Source organism: Pelodiscus sinensis, chromosome 2 (genome assembly GCF_049634645.1).
Source record: "Pelodiscus sinensis isolate JC-2024 chromosome 2, ASM4963464v1, whole genome shotgun sequence".
NCBI classification, from domain to species: Eukaryota; Metazoa; Chordata; order Testudines; family Trionychidae; genus Pelodiscus; species Pelodiscus sinensis.
In genome coordinates this window covers 31,901,958-31,921,503 of record NC_134712.1, presented here as the reverse complement: position 1 = coordinate 31,921,503, position 19,546 = coordinate 31,901,958, and the positions used below count along the sequence as shown (strand labels likewise).

At 37.7% G+C, this 19,546-nt stretch overlaps 1 protein-coding gene across 6 annotated transcripts in view; it reads left to right on the top strand.

Moving 5' to 3' along the window:
- The window catches only part of ZFPM2 (zinc finger protein, FOG family member 2), a 569,933-nt gene that overhangs the window by 287,890 nt on the left and 262,497 nt on the right, over window positions 1-19,546 (top strand). For 3 of the 6 annotated variants that reach the window (XM_075920227.1, XM_075920229.1, XM_075920226.1), the window contains one exon: window positions 14,935-15,053. The exons of 2 other annotated variants lie outside the window; for them this stretch is intronic. In XM_075920227.1, the coding sequence (XP_075776342.1) occupies window positions 14,935-15,053 (119 nt within the window). Of the gene's footprint in view, window positions 1-14,934; window positions 15,054-19,546 lie in introns of those variants that run through there. One more of the 6 variants, XM_075920232.1, reaches the window with a different exon arrangement.

Here is a 19,546-nt window from a genome sequence, read left to right as displayed (position 1 = left end):
CCATTTAAAGAAAGTATCATATCTGTCAGTAAAATAATGGTTTTGCCAAAGGTATCTTTGTTTTGTATTGATTTTAAATTCTGCACTATTTATACCAAGCTTTCTTGATTTAGGACAGATGTGATGTACTATGTTACTTCCCTCATGGAAACACAGGTTTCTAGATACAGAAGATATATTGTTGATATGATAGTAATATATTCTAGGATATACATAACCAAAGATAGAAAAAAATACTTTTTTAAATGATGTGTAAATGCAAAAATCATGAACAACTAAAGAGACATGTCTGATAATCCTGAATCTTGAATGCCCAATCTTGGTATTAGATAGCTCTTTATGGGATCTACACTGGGAAGCAAGATAAATGACATGAAATTACACCAATAATTGGCTTTAGCACAGCTGAAATAATGCTGGTTTGGATATTCTGAAGTTCGGGTGTCTGTACCAAGATCAGGAGTAAACTCAAAATTTAGGCTTCTAATATATTTCAGTAGCAGGAAATATGAGATTTGTGGGGACATTTTTTTATTTGTGTTACATTTAACATTTTACATGAACTACATTGTGTGCTTATCATATGGTTATGATATAGAAAAATGTTATTGTCATCCAAAGGAAAACCCTTCATAATTTATTATTCTAGAAAATATAGCAAATCTACACATGAACATAAACATAACTGCTGTTTGATTTCTGAATGAGTCCTTAAACTATGGAATGAAGGAAATGACTGAAACTATCAAATAATGTATATATTAATGGTCCTAAACCTGTCTTTTTAATAGATCAATACTAGCATGGATACCTTTTCAGTATGTTAAGAGAATATGACACTGATTGCTGCTTGACCACACTAGAAAAAGATGTAAGGGATATTTACAAGGCATAATCAAAACTCCCTGGTAAGGCTAGTTGCATGAGGATAAATCAGTAGAGCCCTGAAAATCCACCGATATCTGTTTTGTATCCATGGGTATCCACAGCAAGATACGGATGTGGATACGGATATCTGCACCTCATATTTGCAGATACAAATGTGGATGTGGATCCATGAAAGGTTCTATAAATAAGATATAATGCGCTTGATATGGATATCCCTCTTGGAACATCAGGATATATATTTTTGTTACAAGCGCTAGGCACTATATATATATATATATATATATATATATATATATATATATATATATATATATATATATAATGGGAAATACTACATACCGTAAAAAAGCTTATAGTGTATATAGACACAGTAGATGAAGAATGTGAGAAAAAGAGTTATTACTTTCATTGGGAGACAGCGAGATTAATAGTCTTACTAAAGATCACATAGAAAGTAAATTTGTAGCCAACATATTGAACTCAAGTCTCCCAAGTATGTTAGTCACCAGACCAGCTTTCCTCTCAGATGTGTGTCTGATTCTCAGCTTGGAACTTAATTCTGACAGTGTGACACAAAATATTATATGGCAAACAACAAAAGTTTAGGTTATTTATGTATTTGCATTTCTATGCTACCTTTGCAATAAATCTATTATTTGATCTGATTTGTGAAATTAGCCTCTTTCTATTCAACTTCATGACCAGAAAACAACACAAACATATGACAGACAATTTACAATATTGATCCTCCCTGTAGTCACATATATATCCTTTCCATTATGGATAGATTGTGTAATTAATCTCCAAAAGATTCTGTGCGTATATACATGTGTACATTTTTTGGTGGGAATAGTTTTCTCATCTGTGCTGAATTTATGTTGCACATATAGATAAAGATTTTGGGGAGTTTATTATACAATCTATCCATAATTTTGATTCCTTTACTGGTCAAGGAAATTAGATTTGGCCTAAGATTCCAAGTATTTATTGGAAGTATTCTGATTCCAAGTATATATTAAATATTTAGTAAATCTGCAGAAATAGGACATAAGTATAAAGGACTACTCAGGATTAGACTATCTAATACTTTCCTATGTAGCATAAGTATGGGGTATGTCTACACTACCACCGTAGTTCGAACTAGGGTGGTTAATGTAGTCATTCGAAATTGTAAATGAAGTCCGGGATTTAATATCCCGGGCTTCATTTGCATCTTGCCGGGCGCTGCCATTTTTAAATCCCCGTTAGTGCGGACTCCATGCCCACAGCTACAAGCAGCACGGAGTAGGCAGTTCGAATTAGGCTTTCTAATTCGAACTTCCATTACTTCTCATGGAACGAGGTGGAACGGTAGTTCAAATTAGAAAGCCTAATTCGAACTACCTACTCCGTGCCGCGTGTAGCCGCGGGCACGGAGTCCGCACTAACGGGGATTTAAAAATGGCGGCGCCCGGCAAGATGCAAATGAAGCCCGGGATATTTAAATCCCGGGCTTCATTTGCAACTTCGAATGACTACATTAACCACCCTAGTTCGAATTAGGGTGGTAGTGTAGACATACCCTATGAAGGGAATATAAAGCTCTTATTCAAATAGTATTACATTGTGAAATTATACTCCAAGGTGTGAGTCTTATGTTTAGATGCATTATTCATTGTTTCCTTTTTTCCTTCAACTCCAGCTCAGTACAGTGTTTGACATGAAACTTCCTTTTACTTCATTATCATCTTAAAGTCCTCAGTTTAACTTGAGAGATGACTCTCTGTTACTCTGCATTTTTCCTGGTTACGCTCTGGTGTGAGACTTACATTATCAGATCCATAGTTAAATCATTGCTCCAGATCTCCACATTGTGACGCCACACTTAGTATCAGTGAAGAAAACACTGCTATTTCCAGTTTTGTTGGCTACCTTATTGTTTACCATTACGCTTTCATGAAACTTTCTGTTCTGTATATTCATTGTATTTGTATTGCTATTTTTCAAATGCCATCGGTGTGCTTGACCTTTGTAACCAATAAACAAAACGCGGGTCACTATGTCCAGGAGCTTTCAGTGTAGTCTAGACACAATAGTGCAAGGGTGTGCTGATATTACTTTCAGTGGTGCTGGAACAGTTTTTGAAGTGGGGTTGCTGAGCTGCATCCCTTTATTTTCCTTGTCCATGTCCATCACTACTCCCCTAAATCTGAGGCCAGCAGCTGGAACACTGCATGCAGCGCAAATGGCTTGGATCCTGGGGCTGTTAGTAGAGACCCTGTGTGCATGGCTGTTAGCTAGGTGGGTTCCTGGGGCTGGCAGCAGAACCCCTAGGGCTGGTAGCTGAGCAGGACCTGTGGCTGGCAGAGGAGCTCCTAGCAGCATCAGGCCCAGCAGGTGGGAGCCTGGGTTTCAGTGGCCCGGGGCTGATGGCCAAGACACTGGGCTACAGGAACACAGGGCTGGGATGCTAGGCACAAAGCCTATACCCCTCTCACCCATATTTCCTGCACTTGGAATGCCCTGAGATAATTTTGGAGTCTTATTATGGTCTTTCTTCAAAGGATTCAAAGCAGAAATCTATTTTGAAAAGGGTCTGATATAGGGGAGACGTTTGTCTGGCCAAGCAACTGCTTATATTAAAAACACAAAAAAAAATCATTTTCACAAATTGTATTAAGCTTCAGCTCATGGGAAGAGGTTTGTTTTTTTCTTTCCCACATGAGGACCTTGCCATGGTTATCCACACCTTCTTCACACAGGAGTTGGTTGCTGTAATTTTCTTATAAGAGACTCCACTTCAAATTCATCCAGAAATTGGGGCTATTACCTCAGGGTATGTCTACACTACCACCCTAGTTCGAACTAGGGTGGTAATGTAGGAAACCGAAGTTGCAAATGAAGCCTGGGATTTGAATTTCCCGGCCTTCATTTGCATAAAGCCGGGCACCGCCATTTTTAAATGTCCGCTAGTGCGGACTCCGTGCTGCGCGGCTACACGTGAGAAATATGAAAATGATGTAAAGTGTGGAATATCACCACGCCTCATTTGCATAATTAATGAGCAGCTGTCTACACAACTTCTTTTTGCGCAAAACCCTCTTCTTGCACAAGAGCCATTCTTCCGCATTTTTTTTCAGGAAGAACAGTTCTTGTGCAAGTGGGGGGGTTTTATGCAAAAAGGAACCAAGTAGACAACCGCTCATTAATTATGCAAATGACAAGTGGCAATATTCCACACTTTACCTCATTTGCATATTTCTTGCACAAAACAGAACAGTGTAGATGTATCCTTGTTGTTTTGATCACTGTTCTCATGTAATGCCTTTTTTTAGAAGATCTCAGATTGTTTTACAAAGCCTTGCAACACTCTGGTGAAACTTCTAATTATAGATAAGTAAACTGAGGCACAAAGGGCTATATTCACCCAGGGACTTGGGCATTGAAATGTTGAGCATTGAAATGCTTAACTTTTGGGTCCCTTGCCATGCAGTAGAACTCATAGCCCCAGGTTTGAGGACTAGATGCTCTATAAAACGCATGCAGATAGATGCCTAAGAATGAATTCCACAAAAAAGTGAACATGGTGAGTGGAGAGTTCTATAAACTAGTAGGAAATTCTAGAGAGAGGACTGTGTCTATTTTGTGTGAGCACATCTACTAGATTGGCCTCACACAGGCAAGAAAAGTTGAGGAATGTCTTGTTTGAGGATCCTGTTGGAACTTATGCATGAAATAGGAAGCTGAGTGCCTATATTGAGACTGCTCTGCACTCTTTTCTGGCAGTAACATAGGCATGAAAGGATCTTTAACAATGGAAAGTTGGGTACCCACAGCCTTAGGTGGTAACTAGGCAACTGTTTTGATGATCTTAGTGGTTCCTAAATATTGGACTGAGGGTGCTTACACACTTGTACTGATCTCACCAACTGTGTAGCTGATTTATGTAGGGTCTCACAATGAGCTGAAACTTTCTTCTCTTACTCACATGAATAGCTCTGTTGACTTGGTTGGGTTTATTTATGTTCTCAAGTATATTTTATCGAGATAGCTGGAACAAAGCAAGTTAAGTCCTATGTACGCCATATAGAATCATTTAAGTAGTGCATAGTCCTTGCACCAGCCCTCTGCACAGGAGTGTATTTTACCCATAGTGAGATATCCTGCATAATAAGTGAGTGTCTCTTTCTTCACTACCATCAAAGTCTGATTTAAGGTGTAGCTGCTTTTAGAGTCCACAGCTGTAGTCTAACTTGAGGTATTAAAGACAAGTGTACAGTAATGCAATCTGTTTCCAAAAGAAGCAGTCATATCTTCTAGTCAGGGAATGGTGGAAAAAAGCTATGTTGGACGTCACTGCTACTTAACTTGATCATGGAAGTTGATGATAAGCACACGACCCATGAATGCTGGAGCAATGCAGAGTCATGTGTCTGTTTTGCCTGTCCATCCCTAGCAAGTGAAAATAAAAGATAAAAATTTAAATTCGGATGTTGTACATTATATTTATAATAATTGTACCTTTAATATAAATTGTGATTTTAATGGTTGGAACCCTATACATAATGCATGCACTGAAGCATGGTGTTCAATCTTCCTTTATCCCAGTCCCTTTCTCTCCACTAGGACCTATGGTAACTGGATATTGTGGGTAGCTTCACTAAACTCTGATACAGCTACCTCCTTCTTGCAATTTTCTTTTTCCTTGGTACTGAGTCTCTTTCAAAAAGCTGTATTATTTTTTACAAGTTGAAGAGGAAAAGAATATTGGAGCAGCAGTCACTGTGCTAAATTTATATTTTTGGGTGTCCGGTCATGTGTTCTACGTGTTGGAAGTTCATATCAAAGCAGTAAGTTCATAGTTCTGGGCATGCATATCTGTTAGTGAACAAATAACTTCATCTGCTCTGATATGTAAATGAGAGATGAAAATAGATCCTTTTATCTCTAAGCGTCAGTACTGTAAACTGAGAAGACTCCATAGATATACTCAGTAGTGATCTCACTGCTCTGAATTTTAGTGCTAAATGAAATATTTTCCAGTACATTTTGATACATTTAAATATTCCACAATATTGATTATGAGTCTTTTTTAAACTTTAATATTGATACATGTCTGTGTTAAGATTAAAGTAGTATTTGGCTTCAAACCACTATGCTTATGGTATGGCAGAATATCATGATTCCTGACATTTTTTGCTAAATAGGAAAAAATGAAAATGTATCCTACTCCAAAAAGCATTTATACATTAGATATTACTTACACTAACATGTAAAATAATGTTTTAGAGGCACGTAGTAAAAGAATAGCACATCCCAAAGGATTCCAAAATTCTTAATGAAAGATTATGCATGTGATGACAAAAGTGTTTTAACTTTCTTTGTGTGAGAGAGTTCCTCTTTTAGAAAATGAAGGTGTGAGCCTGAGCTGCGTGTGCTTGTTTTGTAAAACTGTGCATCCTTTACTCAATCTTTTACACAAGAGAGACATATACCTATTATTGTTTTCTAGCTACATGAAGGAACTAACAAAACAAACAGGCATGGGGATGAAATGTCTTTGCATGTATTGGAAGAGAATCTCTACACAAAGGGACATTTATCAGGGGCAGCTGCTCCTCTGCAAGGAAAGGAGCAAACCCAAGAGTCCAGTAGCAGATGATGATCTTATCAAGAAAAATCCTCTTCAGTAATATAATGAGCCTGCTCTCGCCAAGTGTGGCATTACTGTATCATATGTATTTGTGTTATAGGGACAGGACAGAGGAAGTGAGAAATTTTTCATAAACTACGTGTAACTACAGTACCTACTCTTCTCGCTCGGTCTGTACAGTGTAACAATATAATTATTTCGTAATAACAGGCTTCTTATTCTGGAATAATAAACCCTCATTTCTCGAGGAATAATGCCTATTTAAAAATCGCTATTTCTAAATAGCAGTAGTGTGGATACTGCACTGCTGCTATTTCAAAATAACTCCTCCTCGGGGCCATTCAGAATAGTTACTCTCCAGTGCTTCCTGGGGCTCTAAATCGAGGTAGCAGGTCTACATTAGGGGATCCTGCCTTGGACTAATTTTAAGGCTTCCCTGTAGTGTGGACATGCTGTTTTGAAATAGTTATTTCGGGAGTTATTATTCCAAGATATCTCATTTCAAAATACCCTTGTAGTGTAGATATACTCATAGGCTGTGTCTACACTGGCATGAATTTCCGGAACTGCTTAAAACGGAATACTATTCTGTTTTCAGTTTTTCCGGAAAAGGAGCGTCTACATTGGCAGGCTGCTTTTCCGGAAAAGCCCTTTTTCCGGAAAAGCGTCTGTGGCCAATGTAGACGCGCTTTTCCGGAAAAGAGCCCCGATCGCCATTTTCGCGATCAGGGCTTTTTTCCGGAAAAGACTACTGGGCTGTCTACACTGGCCCTTTTCCGGAACAGTGTTCCGGAATAAGGACTTATGCCCGAGTGGGAGCAGAATAGTTTTTCCGGAATAGCGGCTGATTTTGTACAGTAGAGCGTCGTTGCTTTTCCGGAAATTCAAGGGCCAGTGTAGACAGCTCGCAGCTTATTCCGGAAAAGCGGCTGATTTTCCAGAATAAGTGGCCCAGTGTAGACACAGCCATAGAGAATAGTTGAAGGAAATACACGGGCAACTATGCTTCCTCCTCGTCCTGCAGGAGCTAAGTGAATGAGAGAGAATAGATCTGGCTATGGGGGCAGTGAAGGCAGATAAGCAGCAGCTAGGCTGTATGTGTTATGAAAGAAAAGAAAAGAAAAGAAAAGAAAAGAAAAGAAAAGAAAAGAAAAGAAAAGAAAAGAAAAGAAAAACATTTTCAGTGTTTCTTCCCTAAGCATTAGGCCAGCAGGATGGTTGGGGCATCACCAGGATGAAGGAAAGTTGGCAATCAGTTGTCAATGTATTTCTCTCTTCAGTTTGTGTGGGGTTTTTTAAGATCGATAGTGATTTATCTTAGTTCTATTTGAGTCCTACTGCAACACTTCCTCATGTGTATGTGAGGCCTTTTCTAATGTGACAGTCACAGCTGGTGTACTTATCCCACAGTAGATTTTGTAGTGCTGTGAAACAGATCCTACAGTAACACCTGCCAAGTCCCCTGATTCCAGAGCTAATACGCTTCAGAATGGAATATAGTGCTATCAGTTTTTGAGAAGTGTGAGTTCACTTTCATATTTAAACTCAATTAAGTAACCATATATTCAATACTTTACAAACATTGTAACATTAGACAAGTGGATATTTTAATATATTTCTGTTAATAATCTGATCAACTGATGCTTTTCTGCATTAATTATAACAATTTCTAGTTGGTATGGCAAACCGGCATAATTATGTATTCATTAAGGAGTGTTGTGACAACATGCTTTGGGTTACCAGTACGTAGATTTCCAGTTACTTGTTTTAGGGTTTTGAGCTATTGAAAGAATCCTGTGAAAAGGGAATGTTTATATTTTGCCACTTCCATTATGTTATCTTTTCCAGTGCAATTACAAGCTAATTCAAAGCTCTTTGTGTTAAGCTAATAGCTTCTGATTCACTGCTGTCACCTGGTTCATGCACTTTCAATATTGTTTACCAGTGTCCCTAGTACTTACCTATGGAGAATATTTTTTTTATGAGTGGAGGGTCTCATCATAGACCAGTCATTAAAGGAACTTCAAAAAGTTCACATTTGTTAGAGTTACATATGGCTAAGACCATAATGTTCAAACGTCTTTTTTATTTTTGGCTTCTTATCCACACATAAATCTGTAGGTTAGTGTATGTTATGTCTTGGAGACCTGAGAATTGAGGTTGGAGAATTTAGAAGAGGCATCCCAATAAGGCACTTTAAATCCATCAAGCAGGTGCATGATTATTTTATATGTTGAGCTCTGCCATGTTTTGAAAGGAACTGCAACAGAATAAATGGGACAGTATGTCTTCTATGTAAATTAGTTGTATTTTACAGTATTCAGAGGTGCACACTGTAGCTTGGCTTAATTTTTGTAGCCAAAGAAATCACCAGTTAAACAACCTTCTCAAAGTATTGCTGTATGTAACCAGGCAAACAGCTATCCAATAGTTAAATTGTAGACCAGTGAGAGGTACTCTACCATACTTCAGCAATGTTGGCTGGCTTTGTCAGAGCCTGAGGATTTCTACAAACTTTGAGAGCTTTTTGAACTTAGTGTGTCTTCAGGGCTGTCCATATTTGAGTCCATGATATGCAGTGTTTTTCAGACTTGAAGAAATATACCCATATATAGCAAGAGCCTTAACTAGTGGAAATTGGCATAGCTCCAGTGAACTCAGTGAACCAACATCTATTTACACCAGAGGAAGATCTGTCCCCCATACTATTTTGCTAAATGGCTTCCTGTTATAAGGCTATTCCAGATAAAAGGTTATTGCTATTAAGTGCAAATTACTTTCCTCTAGTTTTTTCAGTATTTTAAGTATATAGATGCAGATTAATAGATTAACTGTATCCAACACATGCTGCTTATCATTCACCTTACTCTGTTTGCACTCTTGTACCTTACTCTAAAATGTGGGAAGTTGGCTAAAAGCCAGTGGTTACTGTGTTCAGAAAACGGTGTTTCTGTACTATGTTTAAAGTATTTGGATTCCGCTGCTATTTGAAACAATGTTCAAATCCCATAAAGGGCAATAACTGCTATTGGGTACCACTGATATACAAAACACTGCATGTTTTCTGAAGTTATTAAAAAGCAGATTATGATTTATTGAAAAGCATAGAACATTTTCTGCTTAATTGCTAGGGATTTACAATATCTACAAATAGGAAAGAATTTCCTACAGTGGAGTCCTTTAATTCGGGCCCAAGATCCACCAACGTGGCTTGATATCTTAAAAGCCATGGGATGCTTTGTGGCTGAATTAGTGTGTCATGGCTTGGGGCTTTTTTTACAGTGCAGCTATCATAAGTCTTTGAGTAATCACAGACTTTAAAAGTATGCTATATCAATAAGATAAGAGAAACAGCCCACAGCACTAAAAGCATTATCTTTTACTAAAATTGATTAGCCCATACAATGTGTCTCAAATATTTTGTATAAACTTACTCCACAAGCTGGAAATAAGGATGTTGTTAAAGAACAAGCTGCAAAAAATAAGTTGCTCTGCAGCAAAGAAAAGCAAAGTAAATATCACTAAAAATGAAATATCTGTTAATCCAGTTTGTACCTAATTTACAAACCTTAAAGAAAGGGCATTATTTCCCTTGTGTTTCCCATATTTTTAGTAGCCCTTTAGTTATGCTCCGTAATATACTTCTCAATTAGACAAGTAGCAGGTCTACGGATGCACTGCTGAATGAATAGAACAAAATATAACTAACAGTTGATGTTGAAATTTGGCATAGCAGTCACGATACATTCAAATATTATACTGTCAAGTATAAGAAGGGTAGCCGTGTTAGTCTGAATCTGCAAAAGCAGCGAGGAGTCCTGTGGCACCTTATAGACTAACTGAAGTATAGGAGCATAAGCTTTCGTGGGCAAAGACCCACTTTGTCAGACATGCATCTGACGAAGTCGGTCTTTGCCCACGAAAGCTTATGCTCCTACACTTCAGTTAGTCTATAAGGTGCCACAGGACTCCTCATCAAATATTATACTGTTTATCTCTGGGTATGAATTGTGCTTGTTACCATTTGTTATTAATGTAAAATTATTCCATATCAAAGATGTCCAGTAAAGACAATGAATAGTTCAGAACTTTTTTTAAAGAAATATAAACAGAACGTTGCACACAGAACTTCCCACTCCCTTTGAGCTGGAGTACAGAATCAGAGAGCTGTAACTGGGTTGTTGGCCCTCAGCTTTTCCCTTGCTAGGTGGCTGTTTGGGGAAACTCCCTTACAACATTGTGCTTAGGATTCCTGCCACTGGTGGGGAATCACATAATAGAGTAACTAGAGCTTCTTTTTTTTTCTCTGCAATATGGTAGGTGGTCAGTTGGAGATATGCTGAAAAGCCTTAGTCAAGAAAAGGACCGTCATTTCTCAGAGCACCATGCCCTCTATATCTATCTTTTATGATCAGTGCTAACCCAAACTCTTCAATGAGAGACAGATTTAAGGGACTTCATAGTTAAATGCAGATTTTCTTCTGACCATAGACTCTTCTGAGATCCATAAAGTGTTCTATGTGTCATAACTCTGAAGTCATTCTTGCAACTAAGGGGAGCATGCCATAGACAAACAAAATGGAGAATACAGGAGAGCCATTACTCTTTCATCTCACAAGTTGGAATCCTTGTTCACCACAATTTTTGGTATCTTCCACTCTACACAAAAATTCAAATTCATAGAATATTGTAAAATAAAATCTGTGAACACCCTAACATTGTGACTTTTTTAATCTCTACCCTCAATGTTCAGAGGACTTTGGAGAAGGATTTCTAATAATGATATTTTTAACAGTTAGATTTGTTACCTTTATCCTACACACTCTAGTGCCAACCTTTGGCTCTTTTTGCTCAGGTAGAAGAAAGTATACTAATGTCATAAGTAGGCTATTGATACAGGTTCTGTACAAAATCTTAGTAGATGCCTATCAAACTTTCTCAGAGGTGGTTTTGTTACATTTCATTTTTCCCTAAGTCTAAAATCCTGAGTGAGGAGAACAGCCATGTATAGATCAATTTTTGCTGTTTTTTCATTCTTGTCCAAAGAACGTATGGTTAACATTTGTTTACAATGGGATAAAATGAAACTTCTCCTCCCCTTACACACTCTGATCTATAACTTTAAAATGGCTGCTGAAGCAAATGTGATATAAGCATGGGAAAAGAGGATGTTCTTCTGTATTTTACAGCTTTCACTACAGTACTTGCTACCAGATGTCTATTATAAAAACCCTGGAAGAGCACATTTTAAAACAACTTGGACATGATTCATCATTGAGCTACTCAAACTGGAGTGACACTACTATAAAACTAAATTGCAGTAGTTAAATCCATGGTTTTCACTAATTCTCACATTTAGGCATAATAGAGCAAGGGAAAGCGAAAGGGGTCAACTTTAAAGAAAAAATGCATTTTTTTAAGTGAATGCTGATTTTTATACATGTTTTCTTCCTAAACTTTTTTTTTAAAATACACAGTTTGTATTAGGACTCTTGTTTATAGAAATAAAAGAAAGCATGAATGTGTGCACTTTCTGGTTGATTTTTGGGTATCATTGGATGACCTGCCCTAAATTTGTCGTTTTTAATCCATTAAAAGACAGGCCTGCTTGTAAATCCACAGGTACAGATAAGGAGTCACTGTTTGACTGAATCTGAACCCTTTTCAGATGAAAAATGTCAGTGGCAGAAAGGGAGGCTGAATTATATTTTAAAAGGGTTTTCAAAGATTCTCATGATTCCTCTGGTATCAGTTAAATGTGACATGTCCATAGACCTGACTTTTTTTTTTTTTTTTTTTTTTTTAGTGTGTAATAAAGCAAGCAAATGCTCTTCTTTTCATCTTTATGTGGAAAATGCTACTGTGTGTGTGTATGTTCATACTGACCTGCAGTAAAGAAAAGCCTTCTCCATCTATACAGTATTTTACAGGGTTTGTTTAAAAGTAATTTCATTTATTTCAGTGTTCCTGTGGAAATTTTTAAAAAGTATATGTTGGATATAATTGCTACATAATTAAACATGCCAATTTATATATCACCTTTGCAAATGTCTGAATCTGTCATCATAAAGAATACTGATTCTCACATCTGTAAACTGGTGTAAATCAATATAGCTTAACGGATTTGTGCCAGTTTACATGAATGCTTAATGGAGTATTTTTGCAATCTGCAGAGCTCACCACTGAAATACAAATATCTTTGCTTAGAAATAGAACACAGATCCAATTCTTCTCTTTGGAAAATGGTCAAGGTTTATTCTCATGAACAAGGAAAATCTTGTGAATAATCTGGAGGTTTCATAAATTCAGATATTTACATGAGTGACTAGTTATACAAGATGTGTTGAAAGCTGTGGGATTGCTTGTCAGCAACTAGAGATTCTCATTTCCCTCATTCCCACTCCCACAAGGTCAATTTCATAATTATCTCCAGGCCTAAATCTGGGACAGGCATCCAGTTTAGTAATTGAGTAGGCAGAATCCCTGGTCTTTGTGAAAAATCACAGTTGTGATTCATCTAATACTATTTGCAGTAGATGGGAAGAATTATGTTGATGTGGAAATCAAGACTTATTGTCACAGCTGATCACTATATGAAGGGAAGAACAGGACATGCTTTAGGCTTGGTCTACAATGCAATGTTAAATCAGAAAAAGAAACACAATTTGCAGTACACAAGTTGTGTATCTTTTTCCAATTTACTTTCGAAAGAGGCTTTTCCAAAATTTGGCATTTCTACACGGCACCAGATTTCAGAAAAAAAGTGTTCTTTTGACACATTCTTTATTCCTTGTAGAATGAGGTTTACAGGGATAGTGAAAGAGCATGTCCACTTTTTAGAAAAAAAAAATCAGAAAATCAGATGCGTTCTTTGGACGTGGCATTGCTCTCCTGGGATACCTCCCGTATCACAGAAAAGCAATGCAGTCTAGACATAGCCATAGAGGAGAAGCAGTTAGTGTGAAATTCTGGCCCCACTGAAGTCAATGTGAGTTTTGCCGTTAACTTCGGTATCAACATGACTTCATCCAGAATAGTTAACTTCAAAGAGGCTGGAGCTCAGATGGGCAACAATATTTGTAGAAAAAGGGATTTTGTAAAAAAACATTTTTTGGCAAAATTGTTTTAAGGAATTTTGTGTACCCTGTAAAAATATAAAAACTTAAGGGGAAAAATTTGAAATTTTCAATAGTTACAATACTTTTTGTTTTAAAATTCTGGAAAACTGCCACCTCCTCCATTCTTCTCCTTTTTCCACTAGCACAGTGAGAGAGAAAGTTAAACAGTGATGGGAAATAATAGTTTCATTTAGTTTTGAAAGTTTTTGACACCTTCTTTTTCTTACTTTTCTTGTATTATAAAGCAGGGGTAACCCGACTGTGGCTTATGAGTCACATGTGACACTTTTACGGACAAAGTGTGGCTCACAGAGCCTTGATCCCGTTCTCTATCTACTGGACTGTGAGCGGGGGAGTTTGGAGGCCTCTGCTCTGCAGCAGGGTAGGGGCTAAGAGCTTCTGCCCAGCCAGGAGGTGTGGGCTAGGGACTTCAGCCCTGAAAAAGGTACCTGCCGGGACTTGGAGCTTCAGTTCCACTCTTGCTGATGTCCAAGCTCAGGCACGCTTCCCACAGAGTTGAAGCCTCTATCCCGTACCATCCTGCCACGTGGCAGAAGCTCCAGTCTGTGACAGATGCACTTGGCTTTCACATCTCTGAAGATTATCATATTTGACTCAGAGGGCCAATAAGTTTGACCACCTCTGTTATACAGCAAGTACATTGTCAATGGATCTACTAGCCTTAGTTACTTTGGGTCAAATCCTGAAACACTACCTCAGACAAAACTTTAGTTGAGGCAACTTATTTTTATCTGTATACCACTATAAACTGAGAGGAACTCTTCTGAAATCAGTGGAGTTACCCACATTGGAGTAAATGAGAAAAAATGACACAACAGAAATTTTGTTTGAGTAAAGACTTTAGAATGTGGCTCTTTTTGACAGCGAAATTCAGGAAGAATGTTAACCACTGCATTGTACTTCCTATTCCAATTTTTCTTTCTGCAGCCTTTACCTCCTCCTCAGTATTCAATCAAAGCCTCTTGAGCAACTGTTATTCTCTCTCATTTTCAAAGACTTCCCAAATAAAAATGTCTTTAAAATGTAATAGGTGTGAAAAGATGCAAGAAAGAAATGAGACTTTATAACCCAAATTTGAATATAATTATAGGGGAAAAGGTATCTTTTTTTTTTCTCAGAATGACAAGATCAGTTGTTTTTCAGACAAGCATAATTAATTCTCATTATATGGGTCCTCAGAACATTGTGCATTTAAAATGAACACAAAGGCAGAGGTGGCTGTTGTCAAGGCACAAATAAAAGTATTCTAAATGTTGCTTGTTTTCCTGTTCACAGGAGAGTTGGAGATGTTCCAGAAGGATGGGGAGCGCAAGATTCAGAGTCGACAGCAGCTTCCAGTTGGAACAACATGGGGGCCTTTTGCTGGGAAGATGGATCTGAATAATAACACTTTGGTATGTAGATGCCCAGTGGGTTGACATTATTATAGTGTTTGTTATCCTGTTCGATTAGTTATTATTACTATTCAAGCAAATCTCTTAAAAACAACCATTGTAGGCTTTCATGGACAGTGCAGTTTGGATTTTTTCCAAGCAGTCCATCTATGGAAGCAGTCTATGAAGCGTTATGCAAGGCACAGTTAATAGTCCTAAACTTGTTACTCTGTAACTAGGAGAGTTTATGATTATTCTTACCTTATCTGATGAGCTAAACTGATGCTTTTTGCTTTTAATAACATATCAGAGGATTTTTTATCTGTTTCAGGGCATAAAATAATTACCAAACAACTCATATTAGCAAACTATAGAAAATACACAAATAACTATATTAACCTGGATTGAAGTTAATATAACCCCTGCTAAACATAAGGCTATTCAGAGCTACAGTATCTGTCATCAACTTGCAGCCATTATCTCAAGGTATTGAAGGGTTCTGACCTGAGTACCTAGAATTATGTGAAGTAAAGTCCCTAGGGATGTAAAAAATCTTAGCAGTTACAAGGTTATATGCCACTGTAGGGTATGCAGTAAAGCTTTTAAAAGTTATACTTCACAGCCAGCAGTGAAGTCTCCCTGGGAGCAGGGCCAGCAGGCGCTGACAGCCCTGCTCCTCCGGAGGCTTTGCTGCAGGTCGTGGAGTGACAGCCTGCTCCGCAGGTGTGGGGCCAGCAGAGGGTGCCAGCCCAGCCAGATACTGCAGAGCTGCCCTGCTGAAGCTGCCTCCCTGGGAGCAGGGCCAGCTCCTGGGGAGGCTTCTCTGTGGGCTCTGCTTGTAACCTGAATCAGGGGAGGAGGGGCAGCTAGGCCCTCCACAGTCAGGGTCTGCTGTGGTGGGCCCCACATTAACCTTTTGCACCCTTAATCCACACTAGTCCTGATTTCACTGAAATCAGTAGTCCATAAAAGTACTGTACTTCTGAGCCATAAGTATGCTAAAGATAGTATGATTCCCATGTCTATTTTTTTTGGCTTGTAATTAAGTCTCACCATCAACATTAGTTTTTTATGTAGTTTGGGTTTCTTTCCTTGGGTTATTTTAAAAGATCATATTTTGAAGAGGAAAAAAAAGCAAGGTAGGATCCTAGTGGACATGAATTAGATACTTAAAATCTGCATTTCATTGAAAGGATAGAGCTTTATGGCAGTTACTGTCTAGCAGATCACTGTTTGCTGTTTCAGAACATTCATGTACATATTATTGACATGAAGAACTGTGAAACTTTTTCATTAAAATATACCATAGAAATAAAGATTTATATTTAAAATGTATTCGCTATATAATTGTCCGACAAGTGTGCCTATTAACATTGTAATGAAGAAGTACTGTGTTGACTTTATAGTTGCACTATATATTTTTAAACTTAATGTTTCTTAACCATTTTAAAATATTTTAATCTAAAAGTATTAATCCACATTATGGACTAATAGCCTACAAACAATAGGGCTAGATTTTCCAAGTGCTCAGCTTCCACAGGTGGGACTAAATTTTCAAAAGAGCTCAGGTTCCATTATGGGAACTTGCAATAATGGGGGAGTTTTTCAGCACCCATCAGACCTCACTGTGAGTAATTGGGTTCTAGGCTCATGAAAATCTGTTCTACACAAGTTTGCTCTTTCGTGCCTATTTGTCTAGTCTACATATAATAAAGCATTTATAACTTTGCTATCTCAGAACTAATTCCTTCATCAAATTCTGATGTGCTGTGCCTATGTCTCTACTTGGAATGTTCTCCTAAATTTTCCTACCATTACTACTTTTATCTCAGCTCCATCTGTGGTGGCAGTGAAGGGACATGTGAGCACTAGTATAAATTGAATTCCTGGTAGCTACTAGCATTTTAGTTATAGCGTGGTATGACCTACTCAGAGCAAATTTATGTAACGTACTGACAGTGATTTGTCTCATGCAGGGGTTCTCAAACTTCATTGCACCACAACCCCCTTCTAACAACTGGGCCTCTGGCACCTGCACAGGGCCTATCGAAGCGCAGGGCTCAGGGCAGCCGCCCCGCTCATCCTGCCATATATCCGCCGCTGTATTTTCAGGTTATAAAGTAGAAAAAATGCAGCATATAATAAAAATGAAGACTGATCCCTAACTATAGGAGAGCCAAAAGGCATAATTAGAATTTACTGGCAAGGTGACAGTGATTCTTCTGCTGTTTTGTTAATTTCTGTTGAGGAATTGGAGGGCAACCATATCCAACAGAGCAGGACTTCTATCCATTTTTTGGTCTATCTTTTGTATATTTGGGCTCCTCTATTTTTTTCTAGACCTGATCAGAATATTTTCTGACAAAACAGAATTTTGCTGAAATATGTTGTTTTTGTCAAAGTTGCAAAGTCTTGCAGGAAAGTGTTGTTTTCAAGAAACCTTTACTCAAAAAGAGAGAATGATATTAGCCTGATAGGTAAGGCACTAACCTGCAGATAAGAGATATGGGTTTTAGTCCCTTGCTGTGCCTGATTCAGAGTGATGTGGGACAGAGCTGGCACTAGGCATAGGCAGACTAAGCAATTCCTTTGGACCCCAAAGAACTTGCTTGATTAATTATGTGTGTGGGAGGGAAGGGGAAAATTCTCCTGCTTAAGGCCCCCAGTGTGCTAGCACCAGCACTGATTTGGTATGAACAACTCTGCTTTAAATCCTGCAGAGTAGGGTCTTGAACATGGACTTTCTATATGCTAGGTGAGTGCCCTAGCCACCATGATAAAGAAGGAAAAATATATATGACTCCTGTCTTCCTTAATCAGAAAGCTCAGATTTCACGGAAACATGCAGAAGACTGTGGTTTTGTTTCACATTGGAATGAAATCAGATTTTGAAACCTCAAAACTTTTTGAAATGGAATTGGAATGCTCTGGTCAGCTTTGTTCTCTTGAAGAGCTTTTTTCAAATCCTGGTGATCTTTCCACAGTAGTGAGGCCTCTGCCTCTATGTATTGGCGTGTTACTTTAGACAGCTGTAAGAAAACATCAATGTTTTGAAAAATCTTTTTTTTAAACACCTGACAATCCTGATGCCAGCTTGTAAACATTTTTCTTTTATAATTTTTTCTACATCTTTTCACTTTTATTCTTAAATTTTCTGTTATTTGACATATTTGATTCCTATGCTCTTTAAACACATGCTCTCTTGTTTTTAAAGAGAGCTGGTTTTGTTTATTTATTTATACATATTTTAGAAGGTCATCTAGAGAAACCTGCACCTCCTGGGACTCGATCATGTTTTCATGTGAGTGATTATTAGCAGATTTCACATATTTCTGAGTGAGCACTACAAACATTTTGATGTGCTAAGCTTTATAAATAGATCAAGTAATTTTTCAAAGACTTGAACAGTAAATCTTTGATAAAGGAAGAAAAGGAAAATTCTGTGAACTCTTGGCTACTATTTTGCAATATTTGCAGTTGGATTTTCATACTTCGTCCATAACATCTTTTGTGGCTGATTCATGAAAGATATGGCTGGGTCCTTGTCATTCATTATTTGTCCTTAATAATTCTTGGAGTGGTGGCAGTGAGATGCCATCTCTCACAGAAGACTTATTTAGCTTATTACAAAAGATACAACCTACTTACACTCTTTTAGTCAGCCTTCAGTAAAATCTGAAGATGAAATAATACTGTTTTAAACTGGCTCATATTCCAAGCAGTGCTATGATGTTGAGTTTAAACTCATAGTTATTGGTTCAAAAGAATCAGGACAGAAATTAATTCAATGGAATAATTAATTGAGTCACTGTGCCAGATGTCAAATACTTTTCAGATCTTTCGAGTTCTAGCTTGAAGTACATTAATAATATACATCTTAGAATAATGGAAGGTTGGGTATCTTGAACAACTGCTTGAAAAAGTCATTTGCTACCACAGGTATAGCAATATATGTTATTGACTTCCTGTTAGCTATGTCTAGACATTGCTAAGGGACTTAGTGGAATCCAGTAACTGACTATCTCGTGCACTGTCCACACCAGGATATAGATTACTAATCAGATAGTAGCTCTAACAAATTAACTAAGGAAAGTCTGATGGTTAAGCAAGGAAGAGTAATGTTTAATTTTTATCAGCTAAGAGTCAATCAAGAGTCACATTCACATTCATCTAACAGTATCAAAATGCCTCTAAGTGTTGCATTATGATAATGAATGAAGAAGACTCACTCTTTACTTACTCCTACCAGGCAATACTCTTAAGTCTTCAGATGCATTTATGGAGTTGGTATCTTAGGCAGAATTTGGCACACTGCTTTTATTCTTCCTCTTCCCTTTCCCCACCTCCCCCTGCTTTTCACTTCCAAATTAAGGACAGTAGATTAAAGTTCCAACAAATATAAATAGTGGTTGAAATAAGCACAGCCTTTGCTTTAGTATGTTGCAGATGGCTAGAAAAGAAGAATCCTACTGCTAACTTGCAGGAAATATATTATCCTCAAATCATTTCTGTCT